This window comes from Eublepharis macularius, chromosome 5, assembly GCF_028583425.1.
Source record: "Eublepharis macularius isolate TG4126 chromosome 5, MPM_Emac_v1.0, whole genome shotgun sequence".
Lineage (NCBI taxonomy): Eukaryota > Metazoa > Chordata > Lepidosauria > Squamata > Eublepharidae > Eublepharis > Eublepharis macularius.
Genome location: NC_072794.1, coordinates 60,232,508 through 60,259,575, shown reverse-complemented (window position 1 = coordinate 60,259,575; position 27,068 = coordinate 60,232,508). Strand labels below are relative to the sequence as shown.

The 27,068-nt window shown below is 39.7% G+C and overlaps 1 protein-coding gene across 1 annotated transcript; it reads right to left on the bottom strand.

Moving 5' to 3' along the window:
• Window positions 1–72: 72 nt before the first annotated feature.
• On the bottom strand, window positions 73–19,104 carry LOC129330338 (vitellogenin-2-like). The gene is made up of 23 exons (XM_054980369.1): window positions 19,065–19,104; window positions 17,765–17,916; window positions 15,772–16,008; window positions 15,079–15,240; window positions 14,840–14,988; window positions 13,282–13,492; window positions 13,004–13,161; window positions 12,659–12,824; window positions 12,356–12,481; window positions 10,490–10,696; window positions 9,396–9,613; window positions 6,780–6,877; window positions 5,395–5,519; window positions 5,191–5,280; window positions 4,699–4,800; window positions 4,427–4,616; window positions 3,252–3,345; window positions 2,920–3,105; window positions 2,529–2,673; window positions 1,031–1,229; window positions 792–943; window positions 262–467; window positions 73–124 (listed from the first exon to the last, which is right to left on the bottom strand). The coding sequence occupies exons 1-23, from the start codon at window positions 19,102–19,104 to the stop codon at window positions 73–75; spliced, it is 3,465 nt and encodes a 1,154-aa protein (XP_054836344.1).
• Window positions 19,105–27,068: the final 7,964 nt, after the last annotated feature.

The following is a 27,068-nucleotide window of genomic DNA, read 5'->3' as shown; positions in this document are numbered from 1 at the left end:
CTGCTGCCACGTTTACTGCTGCTGCTGCTACTGCTGCTGCTGCTGCTGCTGCTATTCTGGTTGCTGCTATTGCTAGAAAAGCTGTTTTTGTCCTTCCGCTGGGAAGGGTCCTTTGATGGACGACCTGCACCCTTTTTCCTGCTGCTGCTGCTGCTGCTGCTGCTGCTTCTGCTGCTGCTGCTACTGCTGCTGCTGCTGCTGTCGCTGCTGCTGCTGCTGCTGCTGCTGCTGTCGCTGCTGCTGCTGTCGCTGCTGTCGCTGCTGCTGCTTTCTTCTCTCCTTCCTTTTTTCTTATAAGAAGAAGAGGAGGAGGAGGAAGGAGAAGAGGAGGGGGAGGCAGAGGAGGAAGAACTGGAGGATGAAGAGGCAGAGCCAGAGGAGGAAGAGGAGGCAGTAGTTGGGAACACAGTAGCACGGAGCTTTTGTTTGTTGACAGATGGCACCTTCTTCTCAGTTTTGCTTTGACCCTGTGGCATCATTAAAGTAAAACACACGGTAATATAAGACAATTAAAAAGCAGCTTGGTTTTAAAATCAATGGCTATTTTCTTTTCTTACTAAAGAAACAAAACTATTACAGTGCCTATATTTAATATAATGTTTTAACAATGCATGGCTTTACAGCTGCTACAGAGAATGACTTGGACAGAATAAAGGTGTCCATCCATTTAAAGAGAAATTTTACCTCTACACAAAGAATCCATAGAACACGATGTATTGCACAGCACTATAAAAATGCTTAATGATGGCAAGTGGCATTATACTCTTCTAAGTTCAGTGTCATTTATATACCTTTAATGTTCCAAAGGATTCTTCAGCTTCAGCATCATCATCTTCAGAAACTCTACTATCCTCTCGGCGTGCCAGCTTGATTACTTTGTGGGGGATTTTGGAACCTAGAAGAACCTCCAATTCCACCATCTGAGCTTCAACACACGTAGAGCCTACAATTAATGTATATGCATTAGAAAATGAGCATGATTTCATGTGTGCTCATAATATGAACTGAACGCTTAATTCACATGATATACCTGGTAAAATTTCCATTATAAATTCATGTTCTGCAGTTATCCATTTCATTGTTTCTGTTAACAGTGCAATTTTTCTTGCTTTCCTGATGACTTGCAACGTCAGGTCCACATCTGGCAAAGGCTTGTATATAACACGCTTTTCTGATTGTTCTACTATTACTGTAGATTTCTTGAGTTTTTTCTTGGAAGCAACCTTTTGCTACAATGAACATGTGTTTGTCAATATAGGGAATTGCTCCAAATGGAATAAGCCTAGACAAAGTAGCATGCAAAGGACCCACTCGCACCAATAAAAGTTATGTACTATGAGATGGGAAACCCCAAGGGCTTGGGGGGAGGCATCCTTTCCCCTCCTATTTCCTCTGTTCCTTCCCTGAAAGCCCCTAGAGACTCTCCCTTTTTCCTGGTTCCTTGTCTCCTTCCTACCCACCAGCCAACCTGCTTTTATCTGCCACACTGTCTTCAGCCTTCCCTCCTTCCCTCTCCCTGGCAGCCTCTAACTGGGAAAACAATTGCACACTTGCAATTGGTTCGAGTTGCTGGGCTGGGCTCATGATACCAGCTGCCAGGTCAGGCCTGGCACAGTTGCATAGTGGGGAATCCGCAACAATTGGCGGGGGTGGGGGAGATAGCCTCATTTTCTCCTGTATCCCCTTCTCCACACTATTCTTTCCTGCTGGCAACCCTGCTTCCTTCTCTCCTTCTCACTCACCAACCACCCTGTCTTTTTGCACAATGGAAACCCAAAGCAGCTTACAACCCAAAGACCTCTACCTGAGACCCTGGAAAGCTGCTACCAGTCTGAGCAGACAATAATGACCAATGGTCTCATGCAATATAAGGCAGTTTCGTGTGTGTGTGTGTGTGTTCTCTCCTCCATTTTATCCTCACAACAACGTTAGGTTAGGCTGAGAATGTGTAACTAGCAGAGTGATGCTTTTATGGCAGAGTGGTAATTCAATAGGGCTATAGCATTTAGTTAAGTCATTGATTAAGCATTTTAATTCTTTTTAATGTAAGATCTTACCTAGGCACCATTTAAAGGAGCCATTTTCACATGTAGAGGAATGCCTTTTTCCTTCTGTGATGTGTGTGTAGGCTTAAAGCAAAGCATGATTTCCCCCTCAAAACTACAGTTTTGTCTTTCATATACAAACCTAGTTAATCTATTAATGAACTGTTTCTTGAACTAAAATTCATTATTTCAAATCTATTTAATGGGTGGCAGCGCTGGTCTTTAGTTAACAAAATATCATTCTTATTTCAATCCTTGTCAGGAAATGTTTACTTTTACTAAGCAGGTCAGTAAATGTCTTAAACCCAAACTGGTGACTCAGTCATTCAGATGTTAAACATCAGTTTTCAAGTACTTCCAAGAAATGGCCACCCTCTCTTTATTTATCAGTAAATAATGACTTGTACATGGACAAAGGTGCACACATATTAGTATATGTGTAGGTCGCCACCTACACTCCAAATATGAGAAAGAGATATTTACTGCCACGTTGTCTTCTCTTGAATCTCTTTCTACTGACTGGAAATGTTCATCCAAGAGATCAGCCTCACTTTCATCTGGAAGAAGTGGGATCCTCTTCTCGACTTTGGGCTCTGCTGAATTTCTGACTACCAAGTGAGCGTTTTGTCTACATGGATATAGAATGAAAATGATTTAACATACATAAGTAGGGAATATGATAGCATTCATGTTAGGAATTCATATTAGGAATAAAGCAATTGTGGTGCAGTGCTACCATTTCCGGAGAGCTATAGGTCTGTGATATGATACCTGTTTTTTGCTTACAGTTTCACTCCTTGACATGTCCAGTTACAAGGACTGTGAGTAGCATAAAACAAGAGCTAGAATTTCATATGAACTAAAGTTACTTTACTTTGCTGTCACCAGAGTAGTCTTCTTGCAGACTGGAGGGAATTCAATCTTGTAGTTCTTATCTTTCAAGTCTGCTGTAATGGTTACTTTCAGTGGGACATGTAGATGGACTTCGCCGCTAATTTCCAGAGTTCTTTGCCAGTCATTTGTGACCAGTCCCATACTTATTGCACCATAACCATTGACTCTAAAAGAAGATGGGAAAGGATCTCTATTAGAAATACTTCAATTGTATTTAACTAGTGTCCTTTCAGATTCAGAATTCCCCATTTCACAGATGAAACTATGGCAAATTTTAAAAGAATAATAGTATGAAGTCATTATTTTCCTTACACAATGTTAAGGTCAGCCAGAAGTTTCAGTTTAGCTTCATTCAGTTGAGTTAGCTGGAAATTGGTACCCAGAGCAATAGATAACTCTAGGCGCACTGCAGAAATAAAAGAAACAGACAAAAATGAAAACAAACCCATATAAAGGTTTGTTTTCATTTTTGAAACGGCTTTCCTAACCCGTTATCAGAGAACCTAGAACCACATCATAAAGAGTAGAACCTTAGTCTTATTTTTTAAAATATTGGGGTGTTATGAAACACTCAGCAGTCAATCCTGATAGACCTGGATCATGTTGTATAGAGTAATGTGTAGTTCATCAGTATAATCTCTAAGTATTTTGGATGATTTGATTCCGCACACGTTGGATAATGCACTTTCAATGCACTTTAGCTATCATTTGGAAGTGGATTTTTTGTTTCACACTCAAAAAATTCAGATCTAAACAATCTCTAAAGAGGATTGGAAGTGCATTATCCAACATGTGTGGAATCAGCCTTAGGTGAAGTGTTCCCTAGACTCTACATTGTTCCTCTATCCATAAACAAAGCAGAGCTGTGTGATCTAGGGCCCAAGAAACACCAGGGCTAAAAGGCTATTAATCAAGTTGTCATTGTGAGTCACATGTGATCTAGGTAGCTAAAGATAGATCTTGATAGTGATTGTAATCAGTAAATTGTGATTGTGATCAGTAAATCAAAAGTAACCTTGATCTTAATGAAGTTAGATTTCATATGAAGGAAATATAAACAGAATGTCATTACCTCCCCTCCCTGTAAGGGTTGGGATTGGGGGCAGGCCTTGCTTGTGTTCCACAGAGGATAAGAACATGGTGACATGCTTGTGGAGAAGGTGAGGCTGAGAGTGCCCTAAGGGTCCATTATAGTGCTCACTCCATGCTACGTTTGCCTAGCATCACTCCACTAATGCACACCTAATACATAAAAATGTATTCTTGTAACATAGGAAATAGGCAGCAAAAGGAAATAGAAATGTAGGTGACAATTAGTCCTGTGAATATGCAGCTGGCTAGCTAATATTACTCTGATATTTGAGGGGATTTAGCCATAATGCAAAATCTTTAAACCTTGTAAAGTGGATTTGAGTTTTGTCACTGTCTACAACTATCCCCATTGCACAATATTCTCCCAAAGTAGTTGGAAATATCTCCAGGCTCACCATTTGCTGAAATATGTGCGCAGAGCATGACAGTGCCACTTATTTCCCATGCCACACCAAGTGGGGAAGGAAACCTGTGTCGAAGCTCTACTAATGCCGCAGGTTGGTAGGCTTGTACTGAAATGCCTTTTTTGAGGTTTTCAAGGGATTTCTTTATCTGTTTAACATATTTATCTTGGTTGTTCATATTCTGCAACAGAGGAATGATGGAGTAAGTTGGAAAATAAGAGATAAAGTCATTAATTAGGTCATAAAAATTGAACCACTGCTACCTTCAGATTTTCCTTCATGGGTTTCACAAAATAGGCAATTTGTTTGTCAAACATACTGAAACTTAAAGATTGTCCTTGGCTTTCAGGATATGCTTCTGGCACCTGAAAAATCAAAGGAGAAATATGAATGATTTAACATTGGATCTATTGAAATATACATTGAAGTAAACAAAAGCAGTAGAAATTATTTGATTATTTATGTAATGACATGATTCTCCGCATACTCCACTTGTAGCTTCTCACAGCTTCTTAAAAAGAACCAATTTCCTTTGTGAGAGTCATGATCTTACAAATTAAAGGCTGAAACTGTGAGATAAGGTCCTTTTCTGTAGTTTATACCACTCCCAATCTTCTCAGTGATTAAAGATGGGGCAGAAACATGCTTCTAAATCTAGAGTTTCACTAGCACAGCCAGCCTGACAAAAGGCCCTGGAACAATCCCACCTATCATTTTCCTATGAAAGATGGTACCCAAATAATGAAAACACGTACCTCTTGTTCAGTCTGACTTATCTTCTGATCAAATTCTCTTTGGCTTTCGTCCTTGAGAATTTCTTTGAGGACATCACTATGTACACGAGCCTATATTTTTAGAGAGCACAAGTCAAAAATTTTATCATTTGTGAAGCAATGTAGTGACAGAACAAGATTCTTAAATATTTCTCCTAGAAATGAATTATTCAGTGTAACACAGACCTCAAACAGATTAGTAGTTCCTCCTGGAAAGAGTAGCTGTGTGGTTAACATTGCATCTGAGAGAAGTGGATTTTGGGGACTGTTCATTGTGAACATTTTTTGAAGAAGCACAAATCTGTCCTGTCCTGTAAGAAAAATGAGACATCAGATTTCCCATTAATGGTTTTTGGAAACTGTTTCCTTAGGAAGTTTGCAAACATTCATGTTTTCATTCATTTGATCCAATGCTGACCAGTCCTAAACATCTGTGATAGCACAGCCATATCAATTAATTCACAAAAATGACTAGCTCACAGAATATTTTAGCTGTCCCCCTTCCTCTGTGCTAAATTCTTTTGTTGGATTTTAATGCTCTGCTATATTTCTATATTTTCCCCCACTAATACTATAGAGATGTTTTTCATTATTCTGTTTTGTTAGCTGCATTGAGTTTGCGGAGCCCTTCTCAGGGGTAAAAGGGCTGTGGCTCGGTGCTAGAGCACCTGCTTAGCATGCAGAAGGTCCCAGGTTCAATCCATGTAACTTCATTTTAGAAGTGTCAAGTAATGAGTGATATGAGAGACCTCTACCCTGAGACCCTGAAGAGATATTGCCAGTCTTAGTAGACAATATTGACTTTGATGAACCAATGGTATGATTCACTGTAAGTGACATGATATGAAATAAATATTTTAAATAAATAAATAAATATGAATACTGTTTAAAGTTTTTTAAAAATTTGTTTTACACTACGCTTCTATTACATTTACTTATTGCTATGTGATTTGCTATGAGGCACCTTGAATGTTTTTAAGGGAGAAACATTTCACATAGATATGATGTGATATATGATAAAATATATTTCAAGTGCAGAGGAAAGGAATTTTTTTTGTTTCCCTGAACATTTTAAACATCGTTAATAGTATCTCTTACTGTTCTATCTATCTTTATTAGTTATTGCTTGTATAGTGCTTTTGCTGCTATTAGTTTTCTGGTTTTGTTTTACTATACATCATTTGGGTATCTAAGTGGTAGGCCAATTAAAAATGTTTTAATATATAACCACATCAAATAATTAGGTCCCAGGGAAGCAGGAGATTTATTGAGTGTCTAGTGGGCACCATGTGTTCCTGGAAGGCTTATTTAGGCTCAGCAGATCACAAGTTGTGTAAGGCTCTTTTAGGTGAATGACATTTGTAAATTTGTACAAAACAAACACAGATTAATGATATAATTTTGAACTATAAGAGCAAAAACACTAAATAAAAATATTCAGACAGGGTGTGGCTAAATGTCCCTTATAATCCTTTGTGCACGCTCCCCATGAAGGAATGCTTTATGAAATTCAAAAGAATGTGATTTGTTTGATAAAAAGCTGGCAAATAAAATAGTTACGTTCTACTCACTGTCAGAGATCTTCCATATTCTTACACCGCTGTAACGAATGTGTGTGTTGAAAGATGGGACCTTCAGAACTTTAAGGGCAACCTTGCAGGCAGCAGACCTAAATAAATAAAAAGTGGTGAAATAAAAAGCAACCTAGTTTCTTGTGACACCTCAAAGATCAAAATATAAATTGTCATAAATTTGTATGAACTAGAACCCACTTTGTCAGGTATATGAAATATTATCCTCAGTTATATATATATAATACAGGCTAATGCTTCAGGTAGGTGAAGCTTTTTTAAAAAATTAAACAGTTTTACTGTAATCACATACATAAGATACAGATTGTAGTTTGTCATTTACAGAAAATTTTAGATTAAAAACCTTTACAATAAAGTGTAGTAAAATATAGCAGTTGCTTATGAGAGTCAAAAGGTGAATGAATACTATTATACACAACAACATACATAAAAACCCTTAAATTTAGTAAGACACATAAAAGTAATTTACACATATGAATGTAAATAAAACTGTTTTAAGCCTGGATGGGGTCTATTAATTTCAAGATATTCAAGGAAGGGAAGCCACTTTTCTAGAAAATTTGTGGTTCTTGGGAAGTACTCCATCTGGAGGATTTTATCATGTAATTTCTCTGAGATGAAGTGATCCCAGATTTTCATATACCAACTGTTGATTGTAGGGTTGGCATTTGACTTCCAGAGTTCGGAAATTGTACTCTTAGCAGTCACTAGCAGGGTTTCAATGAGGTCTTTCCTTATTGCGGGTATACTAACTTGACAATTGTCCCAGATATATAAAAAAATGAATTCAGGCAAAAATTGGAATATGAAAGTTTGTGATTTGGTGTATTTCATTAAGGACCTCCTTCCAGAATTTTTCTATGTATTTACAGTGATCAAAACTACCTATTTCACCGCAATTTTTTCAGCAGTTTGGGGACTGTGCAGATGAGAACTGAGAAAGTTTTTTCGGAGTTAGATACCATCTATTTAATATCTTGTAAGTTTGTATCTTGGTGACAAGTGTTTTGGAATTATGTATATTGGAGGACCAAATACGCTTCCAGGTATCAGTATTAAGATCTGTTTGGCAGTCTTGGGCCCATTGGGCTTGAATTTTCAATTCTTTAGATTTAAGAGTAGTTAAAATTATGTTATACAATTCTGAAATCAGGCCTTTATTATTGAAGGAAGAGGGCTCTAACATGCGTTCAAATTCTGTATTAGGAGTGAGTAATAGTTTCCTCAGATCAATCTGATCAGTGGGACCAGATAGTTGCAGGTACATACTCCAAGGTATTTTATTCTTTGAGGTATCTTCAAGTTTAGACTTCTCAAACAGCCCTTTCTTGGAAGTCACATCTGTAATTCTCATCAGATTTAACTGAGTCCAAAATTCAGAGAAGGATTTGCTTTGACCTGGTGGAAACCAGTGTTGGTGTATAAAAGGAATGTAGCGAGAAATAGTTGGAACTAAATTTTTCCTGTTATAATCCCAAGTCTTTAGTAGTGAGTCTACAAATATATTGCTATGGATAGCTTTGGGGCGACCTATGGGGTGTTTCCAGATGATATCCCTTACAGAGTAGTGTCTAAGCAAAGGTTGGAATATGATAGCCCAACTTGGGGGATCTGAATGACGCAAGAGTTGTGTTATATTAACCAATCTTACTGCAATTTGGTATAAGTATAGGTCTGGGTAATTAAACCCACCGTTGGATCTTTTCCTACGTAATGTCTCAAAAGCAGTTCTAGGTTTTTTATTGTGCCACAGGAATTTATTCAGTGTTCCTTGCCAGATTTTTATTTGTTTCCGTGGGATAACAATTTGGATAGCTCTAAAAAGATAGAGCAGCTTAGGGAAGATAGAAGATTTTATTAAGTGTATTCTATCACACCAAGAGAGTTGTTGCTCATTCCAGTCTTTGATAAGTGTTTTGATCTATTTCATTAATTTCATATGATTTATATTTATGAGGGAGTTAATGTTGGTTGGAATAGTTATCCCCAAATCACTGATTTGTTTGTAAGCAATCTGGAATTTATAGTTCTTGCTAATTTGTTTGCACATGTTTTTGGTCAAGTTGATTGGAAGGATATGAGATTTTGACAAGTTGACCCTTAGTCCTGCGATTGTGCCGAATTCCGTTAACAGTGATTGTAGATGGTTCAGCGATATAAGTGGGTCAGTTAGATAAATTAACATGTCGTCGGCAAACAAACTGACTTTAAATGTCTGAGTTCGCACTTGAATGCCTTTTATTAATTGGTGTTCCCTAATTGCAATGGCCAGGGGCAGGTGAAGCTTTGATGCTCCTTATTAGCCTTATGATGTACCTCAGCTGCTCACTCCCATGAATGAGCCAGGACATAAAGAAATGGCAGTGACCATCTGGGATGCCTCAACTGCCTCAGTACAAACCTCTGAAGGAAACACGGGCTTTTGCCCCTTGCCTGTCTCTGTGCTTATGTGGGAATGAGTTAATGGGTGAAGCCAACGCTGCTGGTCATTATTAGTGAAAGGAAAAGATGGCTCTATTAAAAGGAAAAGTATACTAAACAACAGCAATAATAGTTAAATTGTGTGATGGACAGTATGGCTGTATCTCTACTTACACTTCAGCATATTGTGGGACTCTGAGGCCAGCACACTCACTTATGTGAGAGGTTACAAATTTACGGAACCGCAGATTATCATCATTGGCAGCCACATTGGCCATTGCTGTTATCAGAGGGAGAGAAGGATTAAGTTCAAAAAGGTTGATGCAAGCCATCATTCGAACCACAGGAGGATATGAAGAGTCCATATAGGGTACAATGAGAACCTCTTGCCCCTGAAAGAAGAGAAAACATTTTGTAAGTGACTGCTAATTGTCTGACGTGTCTATCATCCAACAATAATTATGCAGGTTGCAGGGATCCTATTTATCTAGCAATATACAAGAGGGGGAAATGATTTTTATGGAGGGGTGTCAAATGCCAAAGATGGAGCTGCCTTATACATTCTAGTCAGTATTGTCTACCCAGATTGGCATCAGCTCTCCGGGGTCTCAGGTAGAGGTCTTTCACATCACCTACTGTGAGGTCCTTTTAACTGGAGTTCCCAGGGACTGATTCTGGGAATTTCTGCATGTCAAGTAGATACTCTTCCACTGAGCCACAGTTCCTCCCTGATCCAATAACTGACACAAAAAATGATCTTCTATTTAGTCCACTGAGTATAGCACTCTGTGTCCTATAGTGATTAAATAAACTGTCTGGAAAAGCTCTTCAGAAGAGAAGGATGGAAACAGCCATCTCTGTTCCATGATCTGGTATCCTACCTCTGAATACAGAGGTTCCTTTTTTAAATTATGGCAAATGTAACTAATACATCTATCTTTCATGAATATGATGTAGAACCTTAGCTTCTTATTTTTCAAAACATCTGATTCTCAAGGTTGCAGGGAAGCTATAAAAGCAGCAATGGCTCCCATTTAAGTGCAGGGCTTGTACCAGTAAAGTCCTTTGAAGAAAGTTTAACACAGTGCCAGCTACATTGAATCCTAGTGTTCAGCTAAGCTGTGAATATTGGTTTGAACTGCACTGAAATATCCCTAGAGCAGTATCCTGGATTCATAAACACACCATGGACACTGAGTGTATTTGTTCCATGGTGCACACGCTTAGGGTTTCATGAATTTCAGAGGAGTCGCCTTTATTCATCTTACCTTCTGAGGGTCCATCCTGGCTACCTGTCTTACGGCCAAAACAGCATCCACTAGAATTTCATCTGAATATTTGTTATGTGCAAATAGGATTCTCATGAGGAGCTTCATGCTTTTTATGTGAGCTGCATTGGAAAGGGCCTTCAGGCATAATGTTATATCTTGCTCATCTTCCCTTTCGATCGCCTCAGCTAAGCGGTCATGGAGAGGCTGCCAAGAGAGAGAGTGAGAGAAATGCTTTTAACAGCGTACAAACTATTTCTCACATACTGAATATTATGTTACACATATATGTATCTTTTTTAAGTTAGTATATTTAGTAGTACTTATTATATACTGATATAATTTTTATATTTTTAATTAAGATAAGTAATATAGTAAGTGTAGATAGTTAAGATAAGTAAAGAGATTTGATTAGTATGCATAATATAGATATACATTACAGACTTTAAGAATTATATGATATACTTTTTAGATTAAGTTGGGTATGGAAAACTGCTGGGAGTCACTAGAAAAGGGGGGGAGGATGGGGAAATTGTTATGGGGTAGATAATGTTAATGATTTCTGTGTATGTTTGTGAACCCATCCAATAATTTTTTTTTTAAAAAAACCCACCAAACTATTTCTCACATACAGTACACATCTCATCCTAGTGGGAAAATAATGAAGAGTTAAGTTCAAATGGCATTACCAGGAGCATTGACTGGGTGAGTATGTTGTTTTGGAATATGCTGTTATTTCTGTGATTATGATAACAAAGGATCAGAGTCCTGGTGGGCTGGAAGTGATCTTGGGATCATCCCACTCCTGTCACATACAATCCACCCATCCACCTCCTTAAAAATGCATTCAATATTCAATGACAAACTAAAGTTCTCATTTCAAGCACACAATTGCTCTTTGTCAACAGAACAGAATAACATTTATTCCACAAATAGTTATAAAAGTTGTATGGAAGCCAGTACCACTCCCTGTTAATTCCTTCCTTTACATTCTTACCATCTGTATTAGTAAGGACTATGATGGGAATCTTTGAAATTAAGAGTTTAAGATTTCTAGCTTGAAATTATCTGTTAGGACTGAATAAACTATTCTGTCTCCAGAAAATACATCTCTTAAAAATAGAATATATTTATATTTCAAATAAATTTGAATAATTTATATTTCAAATAAATGTTGGAAATGAAACAACATGAAGGGACATTTTATCACCTTTGGTGGACCTGGCATAAAGCAAAAAAAAAAATTTGGTCACAAATCCGTATGATAATACAGAAAATTTTGAAGACTAACATATAATTTAAACCAGAAGCCTTTTTGTTCGGACTAATGGACAAACAGCTGGAAAAAAATTATGGCACCTTATGACAATAGCGGCAAGGCTTTTATATGCACCAGGATGGAAAAGTACAGTACTGCCTTCAATAGATGACTGGACCGTGAAAATGATAGTTAGCTGAGATGGCTAAACTTACAGCTTTGATTAGAGATAAAACATTGTCTGCATTTATAATGAACTGGAAACCTCTTATTGACTTTCTGCGTGAAAACAAAACAAATGAACTGATGATTTGCAGATTTGATTTATAAGAAGATAAATTTGGGAAAATTTAAACAAAAGGGAGAGATATATAGAAATGGTTAAGTACTTATATTAGTAAGACTACAAGTATATTGTTTGTAATGATGTTGTATGTGTCACAGAGAAAACTGAAAATGGTTCAGTATATATGTATTTTCTTTTTCTTTTCTTTTACCATTTTTTGTTTTTCCTCTTTTCCCCTTAATGGGATTTTAATCTTATCATTAACATAAAAATATTTTTAAAAAAGGAATATATTAAAGTAACCTGAAATAAGGACACACACCTTGAGAATTTCATTGGAAATAGATGGAGACTGAGAAAGACATCTGAAAGCCAGAGCTCCATATGCCAGGACATTTGTCATGGAAAGCCAGTGTTCATTCCTGATTTGGGGGCTGGTGATTATTTCCTGTTCAAGAGAGAAAGAATGAGAAAAGTAGTTGCATAGGACAAAATTTAATGAAAGACCCATCTTGTTTTAGGTGCAACAATCATTCTTTTGAATTGCATTCTGTTGATTTCCCTGTAAAGGGACAGCACACAATTTCATTTTGATACAGTCAAAGATGATTTCACTTGTACTCACTGCTGCCAATGAAGCTGCACGTTCAGTAGGGTTTGCAAAGTGGAGAGTTTCGGGAATAATCAAAAGTAGTTCAAAATAGTTCAGTTGGTTGTCATGGACTGCAGTTTTGAGGAGCTCCAGTGAATTAATGCTGCCAGACATAGCAAGTACATGCAACAGGATAAGCCTGCAATGAAAAGAAAGGAACATATAGGTTTTATTCTTAGCTCTCCTTCACAGAAGAAATCATGATTTGCCAGCCAAGCCTGAAACTTATTGTCCTGATAACAAAGAATTTAGGCATACCAATCAGTGTGTCAGAAGATAATACAACGTTATGAATGAAGTGCTAGACAGCCAACATACCTGAGACGAGGCTCATCTTTAACCCTCTTAAAGACAGTGGTCAGGTCATTAAGATCTCCTCTACGGACCAGTTCAACAGCCTTTAGGTACTTTTTGGCAGAGTCTGCATCGCTGCCTGCTGGGTCGCTCCGGACTAATTCTTGCACTACTGCCATAATCTGTAAGATTCAAAACAAGACAACAGTAGCTAGAGTATATTCACTGCAATAGATCAGAACAAGTCCTCTCTTGCTGCCTTTACAAAGAGTGGAAGCATTCAGTATATTAAAATTCTCTACCTGTTGTGGAATGTTGTCAGTCTCAACCATATGAAGTGCCATCTGGGGTTGATCTGAAAATTTGTAATATATATCTTCTTCGTCTTGATCTTGAGCATGTTGTTCTTGTTGCTGCTGCTGCTGCTGCTGCTGCTGCTGCTTCTGCTTCTGCTTCTGCTGCTGCTGCTGCTGCTGGCTTTCAGTTTTCACCCCAGTCAGAGTAAACAGTTTTCTGGAAGGGAACAGAAAATCACAGGTACAATGAAAGTGTAATAGATAGATCGTTGATTAGCCAGAAGAAATCAAGATGACAACTGAGAGTGGATAGATGCAACCTGACCCACCTGAAGCCCACTGAAATGCAGTTATTGACAACATAGGGAGGGGACCATTAACTACATTGACTATATATAATCAAGCTGTATTAGAACTAGTAAAGGCAAAATATCTGACTGGAACTTTTATGCAAATAGGCAAGAACAAGTAGGGGGAGCCACAAGGACTTGCAGGGAGCATCTAATCTCCCCCTTCATTCTCCCCACACTGTCTCCTTTTTCTCTCCCTGGCAGCCCCCATACCCTCCACTTTTTCTGTTTCCTTCTCTCCTTCCCACCTACCAGCCAACCTGCCTTTACTTGTCCCTGGCTTCAACTCTCTCTCCTTCCTTACACCTGGCAGCCCTAGTAAAAGTATGGCCAGACTGAATGGTTGCTGGTGCTGGGCCAGGCTGTGCGATGTGCAGTAGCTATGGTTAGACCAGTCCAGGCTGGGCTCTGTGTGGTGGCTGCCACCACCAGGTCAGGCCAGGATGTGTGGATCGTGAGTCTCCGTGGTAGCTCTCCTGCTGAGTCTGTCCCCATGAGACACAATCCTGATCTGAATTGAGCCTGTGCATTCCTGGGATTAAGTTATCAGCACAGTTGCAATATACATTTGATCATGCAGATCTGGAGAGGGCAGGGGAACAAACATGATGTGTAATTAGGCTTTAGTGATCACATTGTTTTATAATATCTTCTGATGCATTTAGGGGACAGAAGGGAATAATGTATAAATTGTACGGTACTTACATGAACTACCAGCAGGGTCTAAATCCCCTAACAGTGAGCAGCTGATATCAGTGAGGGGCCATGTAGACAGACAAATTGCACTGCTTTTGTCTGCCATTGGCTCAGTGCTTTGAGGTCACAAAAATGTTGGTTAACCTTGGACTACACAATGAAGTGCTACTATATACTGCAAAGAACACAGAATTGGGATTCTATAATTTATGTTCAATGTAACTGTATACAAGTTGTCCATGGGTCATGTATTTTTGAATGATAGCTCGTTAGTTGACATTGGTTAAGCAGTTCTGAAGCTACACACAAATGATACTATTATATTGATTCATTTATGTTATTTATAGTCCTCCTTTCCCATTGAGACTCAAGGTGGATTACAAAGTGTGTCAGTATAGGAGGATACTTTGAATAAGGAAAGTTCATGATCCACCAATGACCTCCAAAATCTCAGTTTTGCTCAGGAAATTTGGAACCATTAGTTGCTCGATAGTTTTTTTAAAAACATTTCTACTTACTTGGCTTTCAGAAATCCAGAACTCTCAACTTCATTGTCTGGAGAAACTTTGTATAGTTGATTGATTTCACTCTCAGTGATCAGAATAGTATCATCTTCAAATTTTGCTTTGTAGGTAGATATCTGAGTTCCTGCAAGCAATTTGTCTTTCTAAACCACAGAAAGAGGCATCTTTAGTATGTGTGAATTCAGATTAATGTTACATGAATTTGAGAGCATATATTTTTACAGCATTCTTACCAGTGGGCAGGATGGAAGAGAACGGATATAGGCCATTCCAATGTTCTGTTCTACTTTCTTCTCACAATTCATCAAGTTCTTAATCTTAGTAATGGTGACCTTATTGTTGCCCATGTCTTCTAGGTGAGTGTACTGAGTATCACAGTCACCTTCTATACCACTCTGCAAATATTAAAGTTAATCTAATGAGTGATCCAAAAACACAGTTTTCAGTATTAATACAAAGGGGCATGGGCAGAGGTAGAAAGGGTCTTAGAAAAAATGAAAATAACATTAAAAATATGTGGGAAGATTTCCATATCTGTAAATTGTCATTTCTTTTCTGATACCTGGTATCTCATCCCCCTCCGTTTTTACATCATGTATATTTTAGAAATCCAAACAGAAATTAATGTGGCAAAAGAGTGGCTAGTCCCCAAACTTTTGATAATGCCTTCAGGCCAATGGATTTCAGAGTAAGTATGATAATACAAACCCAAATTATTTGGTTCCAATCCTGACATTTGGCAATTCTAATAACAAATTAGGACTTGTAATGAAAAATTATCCAACTGATTAACATATAACTATTCAATTAGAAACTATCCAGTAGGAATGGAAAAGCAAACAGCAAAGTGAGGTGTTTTACTGAAGAAGTAAATCCCACCCCTTGAAAAGGTGAGCACAAGTGTACCTTAAATGAAAGAAACAAACCTCTTGTGCTTGATACATGGTTTGCTCTTTGTATGTTACAATCATCCCATCCACGATTCCTCTGCCAATGTTCCTACAAACTTCAGGGGTACTTCTTTGGAAAAAAAGTTTCCCACCACGACCAACATTTTGATCATAGTCAATGGGGTGATTGCAGCAATGCTTAAGTTCCTGGGTTTGCTTGGGAGAATGAACAAACGAGTCCACTAGGTAGTCTTCCATTTTTGCATTTGAAAGCTGAGGACAAAATTGAGGATTGAAATCATTTTCATTAAAAAGAACAAAGAATAACATCATTGATTATGGTCCATACCGTTTGACTCTTGTAAGTCTTGGCTACTTCAATAGAAAAGACTTACAGTAATAAATTTGGATCCTGATCTGGATAGCCCAGGGGAGCCTGATCAGATCTCAGCAGATAAGCAGGTTGGCCTGGACTAGAAACAAGCTAGTCAATGTACACTAAAAACAAATTGTTTTGATCTTATGATCCACAAGCAGAAAGTTTGTAAAAGCGAACTGAGCAAATCTGCCCTTGGCTCATACAACAGGAAGAGAATGATTTAGCCCACCCACCCCCTTCTTGAAGCCTCCTAGTACCATATTTTGCAATTTGCAGGATATTTTCCTCTGGCCTCTTCTACTAACTTCCTTCCATATGAGTACTCTGCAAACATTGCATTATGTATATTATCATTGTAAATTGTCCTAAGACCAGTTCAAAATTATTTAATGCTCTTCTAAGAATCAGCAAGAAATGTATCAGTCATCCATATATATTTTATCATGCTTAATAAACTGAATATGATGGTTCTTCCCTTAAAGTAAAATTTAGGATTAGGAATTGATAAATGATAACAGGATCAAAATGGATTTGGCCTCCCCTCATTTCTAATGCTCGAGTCATTTTAGTGCTATGTGAACATATAATAAAAGCAAAGTTATCTTTCAAGGTGTACAAGGTTTCATAGACTGAAGTTTAGAAAGTGAAAGCAAAGGGATAGGAATGTCTGAGAGGGAAAGTTATGATCAGTTTGAGAAGATTATGATCAGTTGTGTTCAGCTGTATCTTTTTTCCTTCCCAATATTTGTGACTCTTGGATCTCTCTCCCTTTCTCCTTATACTATTTTATCTTCTGATTGCGTTTTCCCTTTCTCGCCTCTGCTGGATCCTTTGCTTTTACACTCGCCAAGAAGGTCAAGAGCTGTGCTGAATGCCTGTCCTAAAGTTTCTGAGCCCTGAACTGCAACCCCAGCCTCTTCTTTTGCTTTTAAGCCTTTGACTAAGCATTCAGTTAGGGGCTAGATCCGTGTCCAATAGCACCTTGAAGACCAACTAGATTCCCAAGATACGAGCTTTCGAGAGTCAAAGCTTTGACTCTCTAAACTCATACCTTGGAAATCTAGTTGGTCTTTCTCTCCAACTGCCGCCGCTTGGCGTCAGGCTTGCCGCCTCTCCGCTCAGGGCAGCTCTCGCCCGCCACTCCGTCTTGTCTACTCGCCCGCTTCCCTCGCGCTCGTCCCCTTCTGCCTCCCCTGCTGCCACTCCTCCTGAAGCGGACAGCCCAGTTCCCGACACCTCCTCAATCCCCCGCACGCCTCCCAGCCTCTCTTCTCCTTCCGCTGAAAAGGCACCGATCTCAGTGCCGAGGGCTGCGCCGTCCGAGGTATTTCCTGGGGCAACTTCCCAGGGATCGTCATTAACTAGGATTGCAAACATCCAGGTGGAGCCTAGATCTCCCGGAATCACAACTGATCTCCAGACCACAAGGATCAGTTGCCTTGAAAAAAAGGGGCTGCTTTGGAGAGTGAACTGCGTGGCATTATACCCCACTGAGATCCCGTCCCTCCCCAAACTCTGCTCGCCCCAGGCTCCGTTCCCCAAATATCCAGGATTTTCCCACTCAGGCGTTGGTCACCCTATCACGACTAGCGCCTGGTTGAGCCAGTTTTGTTTTACGTTCCTATACGAATTATTTGCCGCAGAGCTTACCGTGAGCCTGCATCTTCCGTTGGACAGTGCAGAGATCTTCAGGTCGAAGTGCATTCTCAGCCCAGTTCGTGGCGTCGCTTCATCTTGCAGTCCAGAGTGTGCCTCACCTACATACTTGTACAAGAGCGTCTTTCCAACAGGACACTTGACTTCTGCGGAGAGGGATACCCAGACCCGTGTATATCCACTGTCTTCAATAAAATGTACAGTCTCCACGGCTACCTGCTTGACTCAGATTACTTGCTAGATTATCAAAATAAAGTTTTGATTGACTTATCGACTGCAAGATTTAATTATTAGAAGGAGTTTGCGGGGAGGCTCTTTGCGTCTTTGGCTAATCTTTGTAATGGGAAATGAAGAAAAATGTTTCATTTGAACAATGAGTAGCTACTTTCACTGAATCATGAATCATGAGATTTAGGTGAGGTGCAAACGTATTTACATTTAATTAACGGATTGATATTGAGAGCCAGATAGTAATATAAACGGCATCTGTGCAGAGCTTTGGAATGCTCAGAACTCTTTATAAGTATTATCTTGTGAACCCTAAAAGTACCTTGTGAGGTAGGTTTATAATATTATCTTCATTGCAGATTGGGGGACTAAAGAATAAGGCTTGCTAGGTTGACCCAGTGCATTAAAAACAGAGGCACCATTTGAACTGGGAACTTTGTGATTTACACCTCAGTTTCTTAAGAGTCCATCATGGTGCAGTACTAGAGTGTCATACTAGGATCTAAGAGATCCATGTTTGAATCCCAGCTCTGTTTTGGAAGCTTGGTCCATTCACAGACCTTCACTCTAATCTTCCTCAGTGGGTGGTTGGGAGAAGAAAATGGTGCACCCCACCTGGAGCTCCTTGGAGGAGGGGGTGGGATAAAATGCAATTAATAGTAAGTGATAGCTTTAGCAGTTCATCTAATTTTTTCCTAGAGGTCTTACTGTCCTGAAAGTCGCCTTAAAAATATGCTGTTAAGTATGAATTGGATAGGAGACCTCCGATGAAGGCCAACGTTGTAAAGGCAGGCAATGGCAAACTACCTCTGTTAGTCTCTTGCCATGAAAAACCCCCGCCAGGGATTGGCATAAATCAACTATGACTTGAGGGCAGGATTTCATTTCATTTCAAGTATGAAAAGAAAATAATATACTTACGAGGAACTAACTTCACACTCCCTGGTGGAAAGAAAATGGATATATTAGTGTGAATATAACAGTAAAGAATAACATTTGAATTATAAATTATATTTTGGCTAATCTGTACAAAATTCTATGTGGATAAAAGAAAGCACGAACTTACCCGCTAGGGTGAGCACAAGAGCAAGTATGATTCCCTTCATGATGAAGGTGAATGCCAGTCCATACTCATCTTGGGTATTTTATAGGGAGAGCAGCAGCAGCATGTGACCCCTGCTGATCAGAATTTTGCTGATGTTACAATTTTTTATCTGTTTTGGCAAACGTTTGGATGGGGCAGCCATTCTGACTTTTAATGTCAAGGGGTGAGAAGCCCTCATTTGTCACAAAACTGGTCATGAACTTTGAGTTTCCTCCTCCTTAATTCCTCCGTCTCTATACTATTAAAATTTGTCATGAAAATGTATTTCAAGTAAAAACAAATCTTTTACTAGATGAGTTAAAGGCTCGTGGCCATTTCGGACACTTTTGTTAGATAGGGATATCTTTGACCAGATTATTCTGACCTAACCTATGATGCAAAAGTTTACCTAATGGATGTGTGATATAACCCCTCAGATGCTAAGCTGGAGCCTGGTATGGCAAATGAAACATCACTCATACGGCCAGACAGCATTTCTATTCCTTTTTTGTGTCAATTTAAAACCCTAACAATAGTTCTTTGGCTCTTGGTGAAATGCATTTTTCAAATGCATTTATGCTTCAAGGTATGTCTATATCTGCAAAAAGGATTTATACAATTGCCCTGGGTTTTATCTTGAAAGAGGATTACATTTATACAAGATCAAATGAATCTTTGGCATTGTCATGTTAGAGAAATTTTACAAGGTAACTCTAATTCATTTTATCTAGTTATTATCTACTATAGATTACAAAACACTATGAACAAAATTAAAGGAATGGGCGTTATTATCTGGTAATGGATGATTCCACACCATTATTTTTTATGCTGCTGAAGGATATATTTTCCATATTAAGGCACTAATGGAACTGAAATGATGATTCCACATATCACTTAATATGGCACTGCATTCTCCATGAAAATCTAACAATGCTTATCCCCATGACCATGATCCAACTATTATGTTCATTTGAAATTAAGTCCCAGTCAACAAAAGTCCTGCTTTTCCTTGCCATTATTTCCCTCTTTTGCTTTATCAATACTTTGTGCTTAATTACTTCTTTTTTACTGCTATGGCATCTGAACGGATCCTTAATCAGGTCCTGTTCCTGGTGTTTTGTGTATGTGTATAAACACACAAACATACATATATAAATACATACTGGGAGGTTTTAATTATTCTTTTTCTCATTTGACTGTAATGGACTGCTCAGTATATTTTTAAAAATATTATAATTTTGTAATTGAGCAATTATGATCATGGGAACAGCATAGACAGATATCAGATCTTGGAAGCTAAGCAGGATCAGTACTTGGATCGGAGACCACCAAGGAATACCCTACAGAGGAAGGCAACCCACCATTGCTTCTCATTTATCTTGAAAGGCTTTTGCTGGAGTTGCTTTAAGTTGGTTGCAAATTGACTGCAGACACACACACACATAAATATGATAATTTTTAAAAAAGTATTTAAAGCCTCCTTCCAACAAGAATTGATTTCAAGGAGCAATAATTAACCCTCTTCCCAAATGATTTATTTAATACAGTTGGATTGTCACAATAGGATCTGGGAGAACCAAGTCTAAACCCCCACTGTGTCATGAAGCTTGCTAGTTGTTCTCTTTCAACCTAACTTATCTCACAAGGCTGTTTTGAGGATAAAATAGGGAAGAGATGCATACATGCCACACTGAGATTCCTGGAGGAAGGGCAAGATAAAAAAGAACTAAATAAATTTAGGAATGCTGCGGTATTCCAATAAAAAACTGGCATTAACTGAAGTGAAAGCAGCTTTAAAACAAGGAGTGGGATTTAAAGGGACTGAATAGCAATTGCATTTTATGTGGAAAATATTACTACAAACCATATCTTTAAAAAGATGGGAGAGCAACACCGGAAGGCAACTGCTTGACAACAAACCTGCCATATATTCAATGCCAAAATGGTGCCTCAGCTATTGTAGACAGTACATGTCTGGTTTGTAGGATACAATCCAAGTATAAAGAGGATACCGGCACAATGTCTCAGAGGCATTCTCAGATGTCCTAAATGTGCATCAATGGCAATTATGAGACTCAGCGTAGAGATATGTTCACTAACAGCTATTGCAAGGATCGCAGCCATGACCTGGTTGACTATTTGAGCCAGTTTGGTGTAGTGGTTAAGAGCACAGGACTCTAATCTGGAGAACCGGGTTTGATTCCCCACTCCTCCACTTGAAGCCAGCTGGGTGACCTTGGGTCAGTCACAGCTTCTAGGAGCTCTCTCAGCCCCACCTGCCTCACAGGGTGTTTTGTTGTGGGGATAATGATAATATACTTTGTAAACTGCTCTGAGTCAGCATTAAGTTGTCCTGAAGGATGGTATTTAGGGGTGTGTGCTTCGGGTTCCCAGTTTGGAAAAGAACTGAATTGGGCCCGATTTGTAAAGATTCGGTATTTCTGAATTGGGGCCAGTATGATGGCCCCAATTCAGAAATACTGAATCAAAGCTTCCTGAAGTGATTCGAGTTGCTTTGGGAAGCTTTGGGGCCTTTTTAAAGAGCTCCCACCACCACCCCACTTAACTGGGACATCCTGGTGGTGGTGGTGCAGGTGATGGAGGTGTCAGCTGCAGTCTTCCCTGCCGCCCTCCTGGCCACTGCAGAGGCGGACGCAGCAGCGCCAGTCGCGGAGGCGTCGGCTGCAGCCTTCTCTGCTGCCCTGCTGGCCACCGCAGCAGCGGAGGCACTGGCTGCGGCCTTCCCCATCACCCAGCTGGCCACTGTGGTGTTGGAAGCAGCAGCGTGGGCAGCCTAGGCACCAGTTCCAGCCTTTAGGAAAGGTAAGTGTGGTTGGGGTAGGGTGAAGGGGGTTCAGGGGGGTGGGGGCCTCATTACGACGCATACCAAAGCGAGTCTGATAACCCAAATGTGAAGCGGCTTGCCACTTTGAGTTTTGGGTTATTCCAAATCTTTTTCCCGAATATTTCCCCAGTGCACACCCCTAGCAGTATATAAATCGAAAGTTATAATGTTATTATTTGCCATAGGAATTCATCCTCTAATTTTGCCTTTTTGCACTGAAAGATACATTTATAAAGTAAATGGAACTATAACCCAAGAAATTAACAGTGCAGAATGTTCTTATGTCAAGAATATGTGGGTGGGTAGGTAGACCCCCCACCTCACAGACACACAAGACTTTCACTCCTTGCCACTCAGACAGGTAAAGGCCCGGAGTCCACCACATACCACACACCACCTGTCTAGCCTCTACTACAACAGGCAGAGAGCCCTGACCCAAATCCTCACAGGGTCCCCTCTCTCCTCTTCCAGAGGCTCCACCAGCAGGCCGCCCATTCCCTCTATGTACTCCCTCACCCAGTTACAGCCCAGGGCTACTGGGAAAAAGGGCACTCAGAAGTTTTTTTCTTTATATATATGCTGCCACCATTTAGACTAGGCCCATTTATTGTGACCAGAGTTTTTGTGTGTGTGTCAGATATTTCACTCAGCTAACAATCTCAAGCCAGCCAGGGTTAAACAAAAACAAAACAACTTTATTTAGAAGGAACAGGAGTGTTTAAACTAAAAATGATACTGGGGTTAAACAAGGAAGGTTCCAAAGTAAAAGAACAGATTAACAGCCAGCTATCTTTCTCCTGCTTCTCTGAGCAGCATTTCAAACCCTCTCCATGAGACACTGGGGCGCATGTACATCAAGCATCAGGAGACACAATGTTAGCTGGGAAGTGTAGTTTTGAAAGACAGAGCTGGCGGAGATTGCTCTGGAGGGGATGGATTCTCTCACAGCCCTCCACCACCTCTGATGTGCCGGACTGTCTCCCCTTCCAGAGCTTTTACTCTGCCACTCCTGCTGCTTAAAACTTTGATTTAACCAAGCCTTGACAAGGCAAAGGCTACAGAAGGGGAGATGCCAGAGGTGGCGGAGGGCTGTGAGAGAATCCATCCCCTCCAGAGTAATCTCTGCCGGCTGTCATTTAAAACTACACTTCCCGGCTAACATTGCGTCTCCCAATACATGAAGAACGCATGTCAAAAGTATTGTGTAGAGAGACTCTCAGTTTCCCAAAAGCCTCCTTTCCCCTCCAACAGAGACTCTAAGGCCAATTGTCCCAGTATTCCATTCACTCTCATAGGCTGTCCCTCAGGAGAGACAGAGCTGGAGCCAGTCCTGTTTATCACAGTTCTCCTCTATTTTACAGTGTTACAGTCTGGAGAAATCCTGGTCATTAAACAAGCAAAGGTTTTGTGAGATAGAGCAAGTAGGCATTGGTATGTAGACCTTGCTCATCTTTAAATTTGATCTAAATTTTTCAATACTTAATAAATGTGCAGGCTACTCAAATACCTTAAGAATCCCAAAATATAGGAGAGTTTTTTATTCTAGCTTGTTGAAATGTTTTACAATCAGCAATTCTTGAGGGTTACTATAAACACAACCCCTTGAAAGACTGGTTTTGGTCTTGTAGCACAAGGTGATAAGAGACTGTATCCCACATGCTGCTGCCTTGCAATTATTATAAGGTTATAGAAGATGTAATTGCTCCATTTTTGGCAATGATACCCAGCTTTCAGGAAAACAGCTAGTCACTCTTCTTGCGGGGGAAAATACACAGGTTGCTGAAAAGTGGCCGTTTTACGACGTAGCCATTAAGATAAGGTCCTAGATGGTGAAATAACTTTAACCAAATTTCAGTAATTGCTGTTTTGTTTTGTTGTAATGCTTGTATCTTAAAAAGTCTGTTGGATGTATAATAAACTTCTTGTTGACAATGAATCTGAGCAAGCAACTGGTGTCTGTTCTAGACTAAATGGCTAGTGTGGAGCCTGTCTGAGAGAAAAGGTTCCTCAGCTTAGCAGATGTTTGGTAACACTGAGTGGTTCCACACTAGCCATTTAGTTGTCAGCATCCTTATTCTACCTACCTCTTTAGTTTTACATTGCTCCTATAACACTTATATTGCTCCACTTTCTGCTTGATTGATATGGAATGTATTCTAATGGACAGTGTGCATACTGTAACATCTAGAGGGAACTTTAAAGGAAAAATTAAAAGCCATGTCCCCAAAATGATTTTTAAAACATTCTTTACATTTTCAATTGAAACAATTATGAACAAAAAATGTCAATAAGTTGCAGAAAAAGAAAAGGACAAATAGATATTTGCATACTAAAAAGCACAATATACACATTTATAATTTACTATTTGGCAATGTCCCAGTGATGTGTAATGTGGCTTTTTCATCCAGGTCATGGTTACCATGAGCTTTTGTGTTTTGTTTTATTACTTAATGTACAAATATTTCACCAGCCATCTACAAATATTGTACCTTTCAAGGAAAGTGGCAGAGATTCTCAGTAATAAAGGGGACCGAGGCAGTTACAGGTCAGTAAGCGCTTTTTAATTCCCCAAAGACAGGTCATCTCAGGAAAGCAAAGAGATGAACTGTACAAGTGCTTTTCATATATTCAATTTTGGCAGGTCTGGGTGCTTTTCAGAGACATAAAGGCCTTGTTATAAATGCCAATTCTTTGAGCTGCATGCTTTAGGATAGCAAATATGGACTAGTTGATGATGAAATTGAGTATGGGAACTTAATACTGAGGACAGCATAAAAATTAAGCTGATGAAGTTTTCCTAGTGCTTAGCTCCATGCTGGGAAAATCATCTACGGCTAATTTTCTGTGTATAATACAGTGCTATAAAATGCAAAGGAGAAAAACCAATTATCCCAGCACCTCCAAATATGACCCAAGGCAATAAAAACAGACACCAATTATGTGGTTCAACTAGTTTATTATCCTTCAACTTTAAACTGCTGATCTCTGTCAAGCGCTTATACCATAAGCTGACTATTTTGAGGGTGGGCTCCATTAGGCACCCTCCTTGAGTGCCCACCTGGCAAGTCCACCCTGGCTTCAAACCTGGCTGGCAGCTTTCGCCTGCCTTGTTTATCACAGCATGCACAGCCTCCTGTGCTGAGAGGTGCTCAACTTCATCCGCCTCCCCTGACGAAGCATCTACCAGATTCAGGGGATGCCACTCTGCACCCGGGGCACTCCTTCTCAGCATCACCCAGCATGTGATGGCCTGGTCTGGACCAACCCATCACTGCAATGCCTAAGAGTGTTTGCTGATTCACCCTACCTATCCTGAGCAACCCGCTCTATTCCTGTCAAACTAGTCGTAGCCTAACTGGCTTTAAACCAGGCCTATTTAGACTACCAGCACCACATACATCATGGAACAGGCAAAAAACAGTAACTCTCTCTTGCCAATCTGAGGGAAATCTCCAAAAATTCTGCTTGACCCCAACTGGCAACCAGCTAATCCCATGATGTATCCAGGATGGGATGCTGGGTCGATCTCCTCATTGAACGGAGACTGAGGGACAGGGCAGCACTTAATAGTCAATGGTTCAGCCAAACAAAAGAATGAGCTAACAGAGGTGATGTGGCAGTCTAGATGAGGCATTCATCTGTGGTGGCCACTAAAGATGGTCATGTTACAGTCAGCAGATTATACCTATTTGCTCACTTAATGGCTGCGCTGTCCTCTGGCACAAATACCTCCTGCAACACCGGAGATGCTTCCAGTGGCAAGAGCATCTCTTGAATTAGAGGAAAGCTCCTTGCGGCAGAGGAACATGCAGCTGTTAGCTGAGCAGAGCTGTCAAGATATGTGTAAATTCACATTATACATAAGGACAAGAATCCCAATATTCTCCACAAATCCCTTAAATTACATCATATAAACACACACATTGGTTTGGTTCAGGCATAGTGGCAAGGATGGTTTGCCTCTAGAGGGTCAAGATTGGAGAGCGCTAGACTCAAGCACCTGTCCCTGCTTTACAGCGCATAGATTAAAATTAAACATTTACATTTTCCTGTCAAAAGTTTTCCAGTATGTCTTAACTCAATTGCAATTTGCACTTTCTCTTCAAATTAGGATTCCAAATTGGAAAGAATCCTGTTTTGTGACATAATGGCTGATTCCGCACATGTTGGATAATGCACTTCCAATCCTCTTTAGAGATAATTTGGAACTGAATTTTTCATGTGTGAAACAAAAAATCCATTTCCAAATGATTGCTAAAGTGCATTGAAAATGCATTATCCAACGTGTGCAGAATCAACCAATGACTACTGTTTGTTTTTGTTTTTTTTAACTTTATACCCCAGCTTTCTCCCAAGTGGGGACCCAAAGCAGTTTACACCTTTCCTTCATTTTATTCTCACAACAACCATGTGAGGTAGGTTAGACTGAGAGTATGTGACTGGCCCAAGGACACGAAGTGGGCTTCCATGCCAGAGTGGGGATTTGATCCTGGGTATCCCAGATCCTAGTATGACATGCTGACCACTGCACCTCACTGGCTTGTTATGCATGGTTTCCTGTGTTTTATGAAAGAAACAGGCCTGTCCTGTTTTCAGTTTACGGTGAATCACAAAATCCCATTTCATTGAGATAGACACAGCATATCTGAATTCCCTGATTTGGGGGGGGGGGAGGTGTCAACATAGATATATTACATATTGGCTATCTGTCATAATGATCTGTCAACCCAATGGATGATGTCTCATCTTTTATAGATCCCACCAACACTTTGCACTCCACATTTTGAAAAAAGACTGGGTGCAAACTACCCTCAAATCCTGAGATAGTTTTTTTAAATTTTATTTTATTACACTTCTATTACACCCTCCTCACAAGCAGGCCGAGGGCAGATCACAACATTTAAAAACAATACATATAATTCACAATATCCATAATTTTTTTGTCAAAACACATTATAAAATTCACTCTCAATTTATGACAATAATAAAAAGGTCATATTCTCCTTTGGCAGGAAATTCGAATGAATATCCCACTTTTTCATTGGTCCAAAAAGGAACTTCCTACTCTGAAGTATGGGCTCTGAAGAAACCAGCTTTTGTAATGTTTGCCAAGCCCAGATGCCTGCTGCAGGTGGGGGTGG

What these genes read in the sequence shown, in the direction of transcription:
- LOC129330338 (XM_054980369.1), bottom strand. Translation starts at nt 19,104, where the DNA reads ATGAAGGGAATCATACTTGCTCTTGTGCTCACCCTAGCGG. An exon ending in CTGACAACATTCCACAACAG is followed by an intron (nt 13,162 to 13,281) that starts GTAGAGAATTTT and finishes TGAATCTTACAG; the next exon opens with ATTATGGCAGTAGTGCAAGA. An exon ending in CCAGGATGGACCCTCAGAAG is followed by an intron (nt 9,614 to 10,489) that starts GTAAGATGAATA and finishes CTCTTCTTTCAG; the next exon opens with GGGCAAGAGGTTCTCATTGT.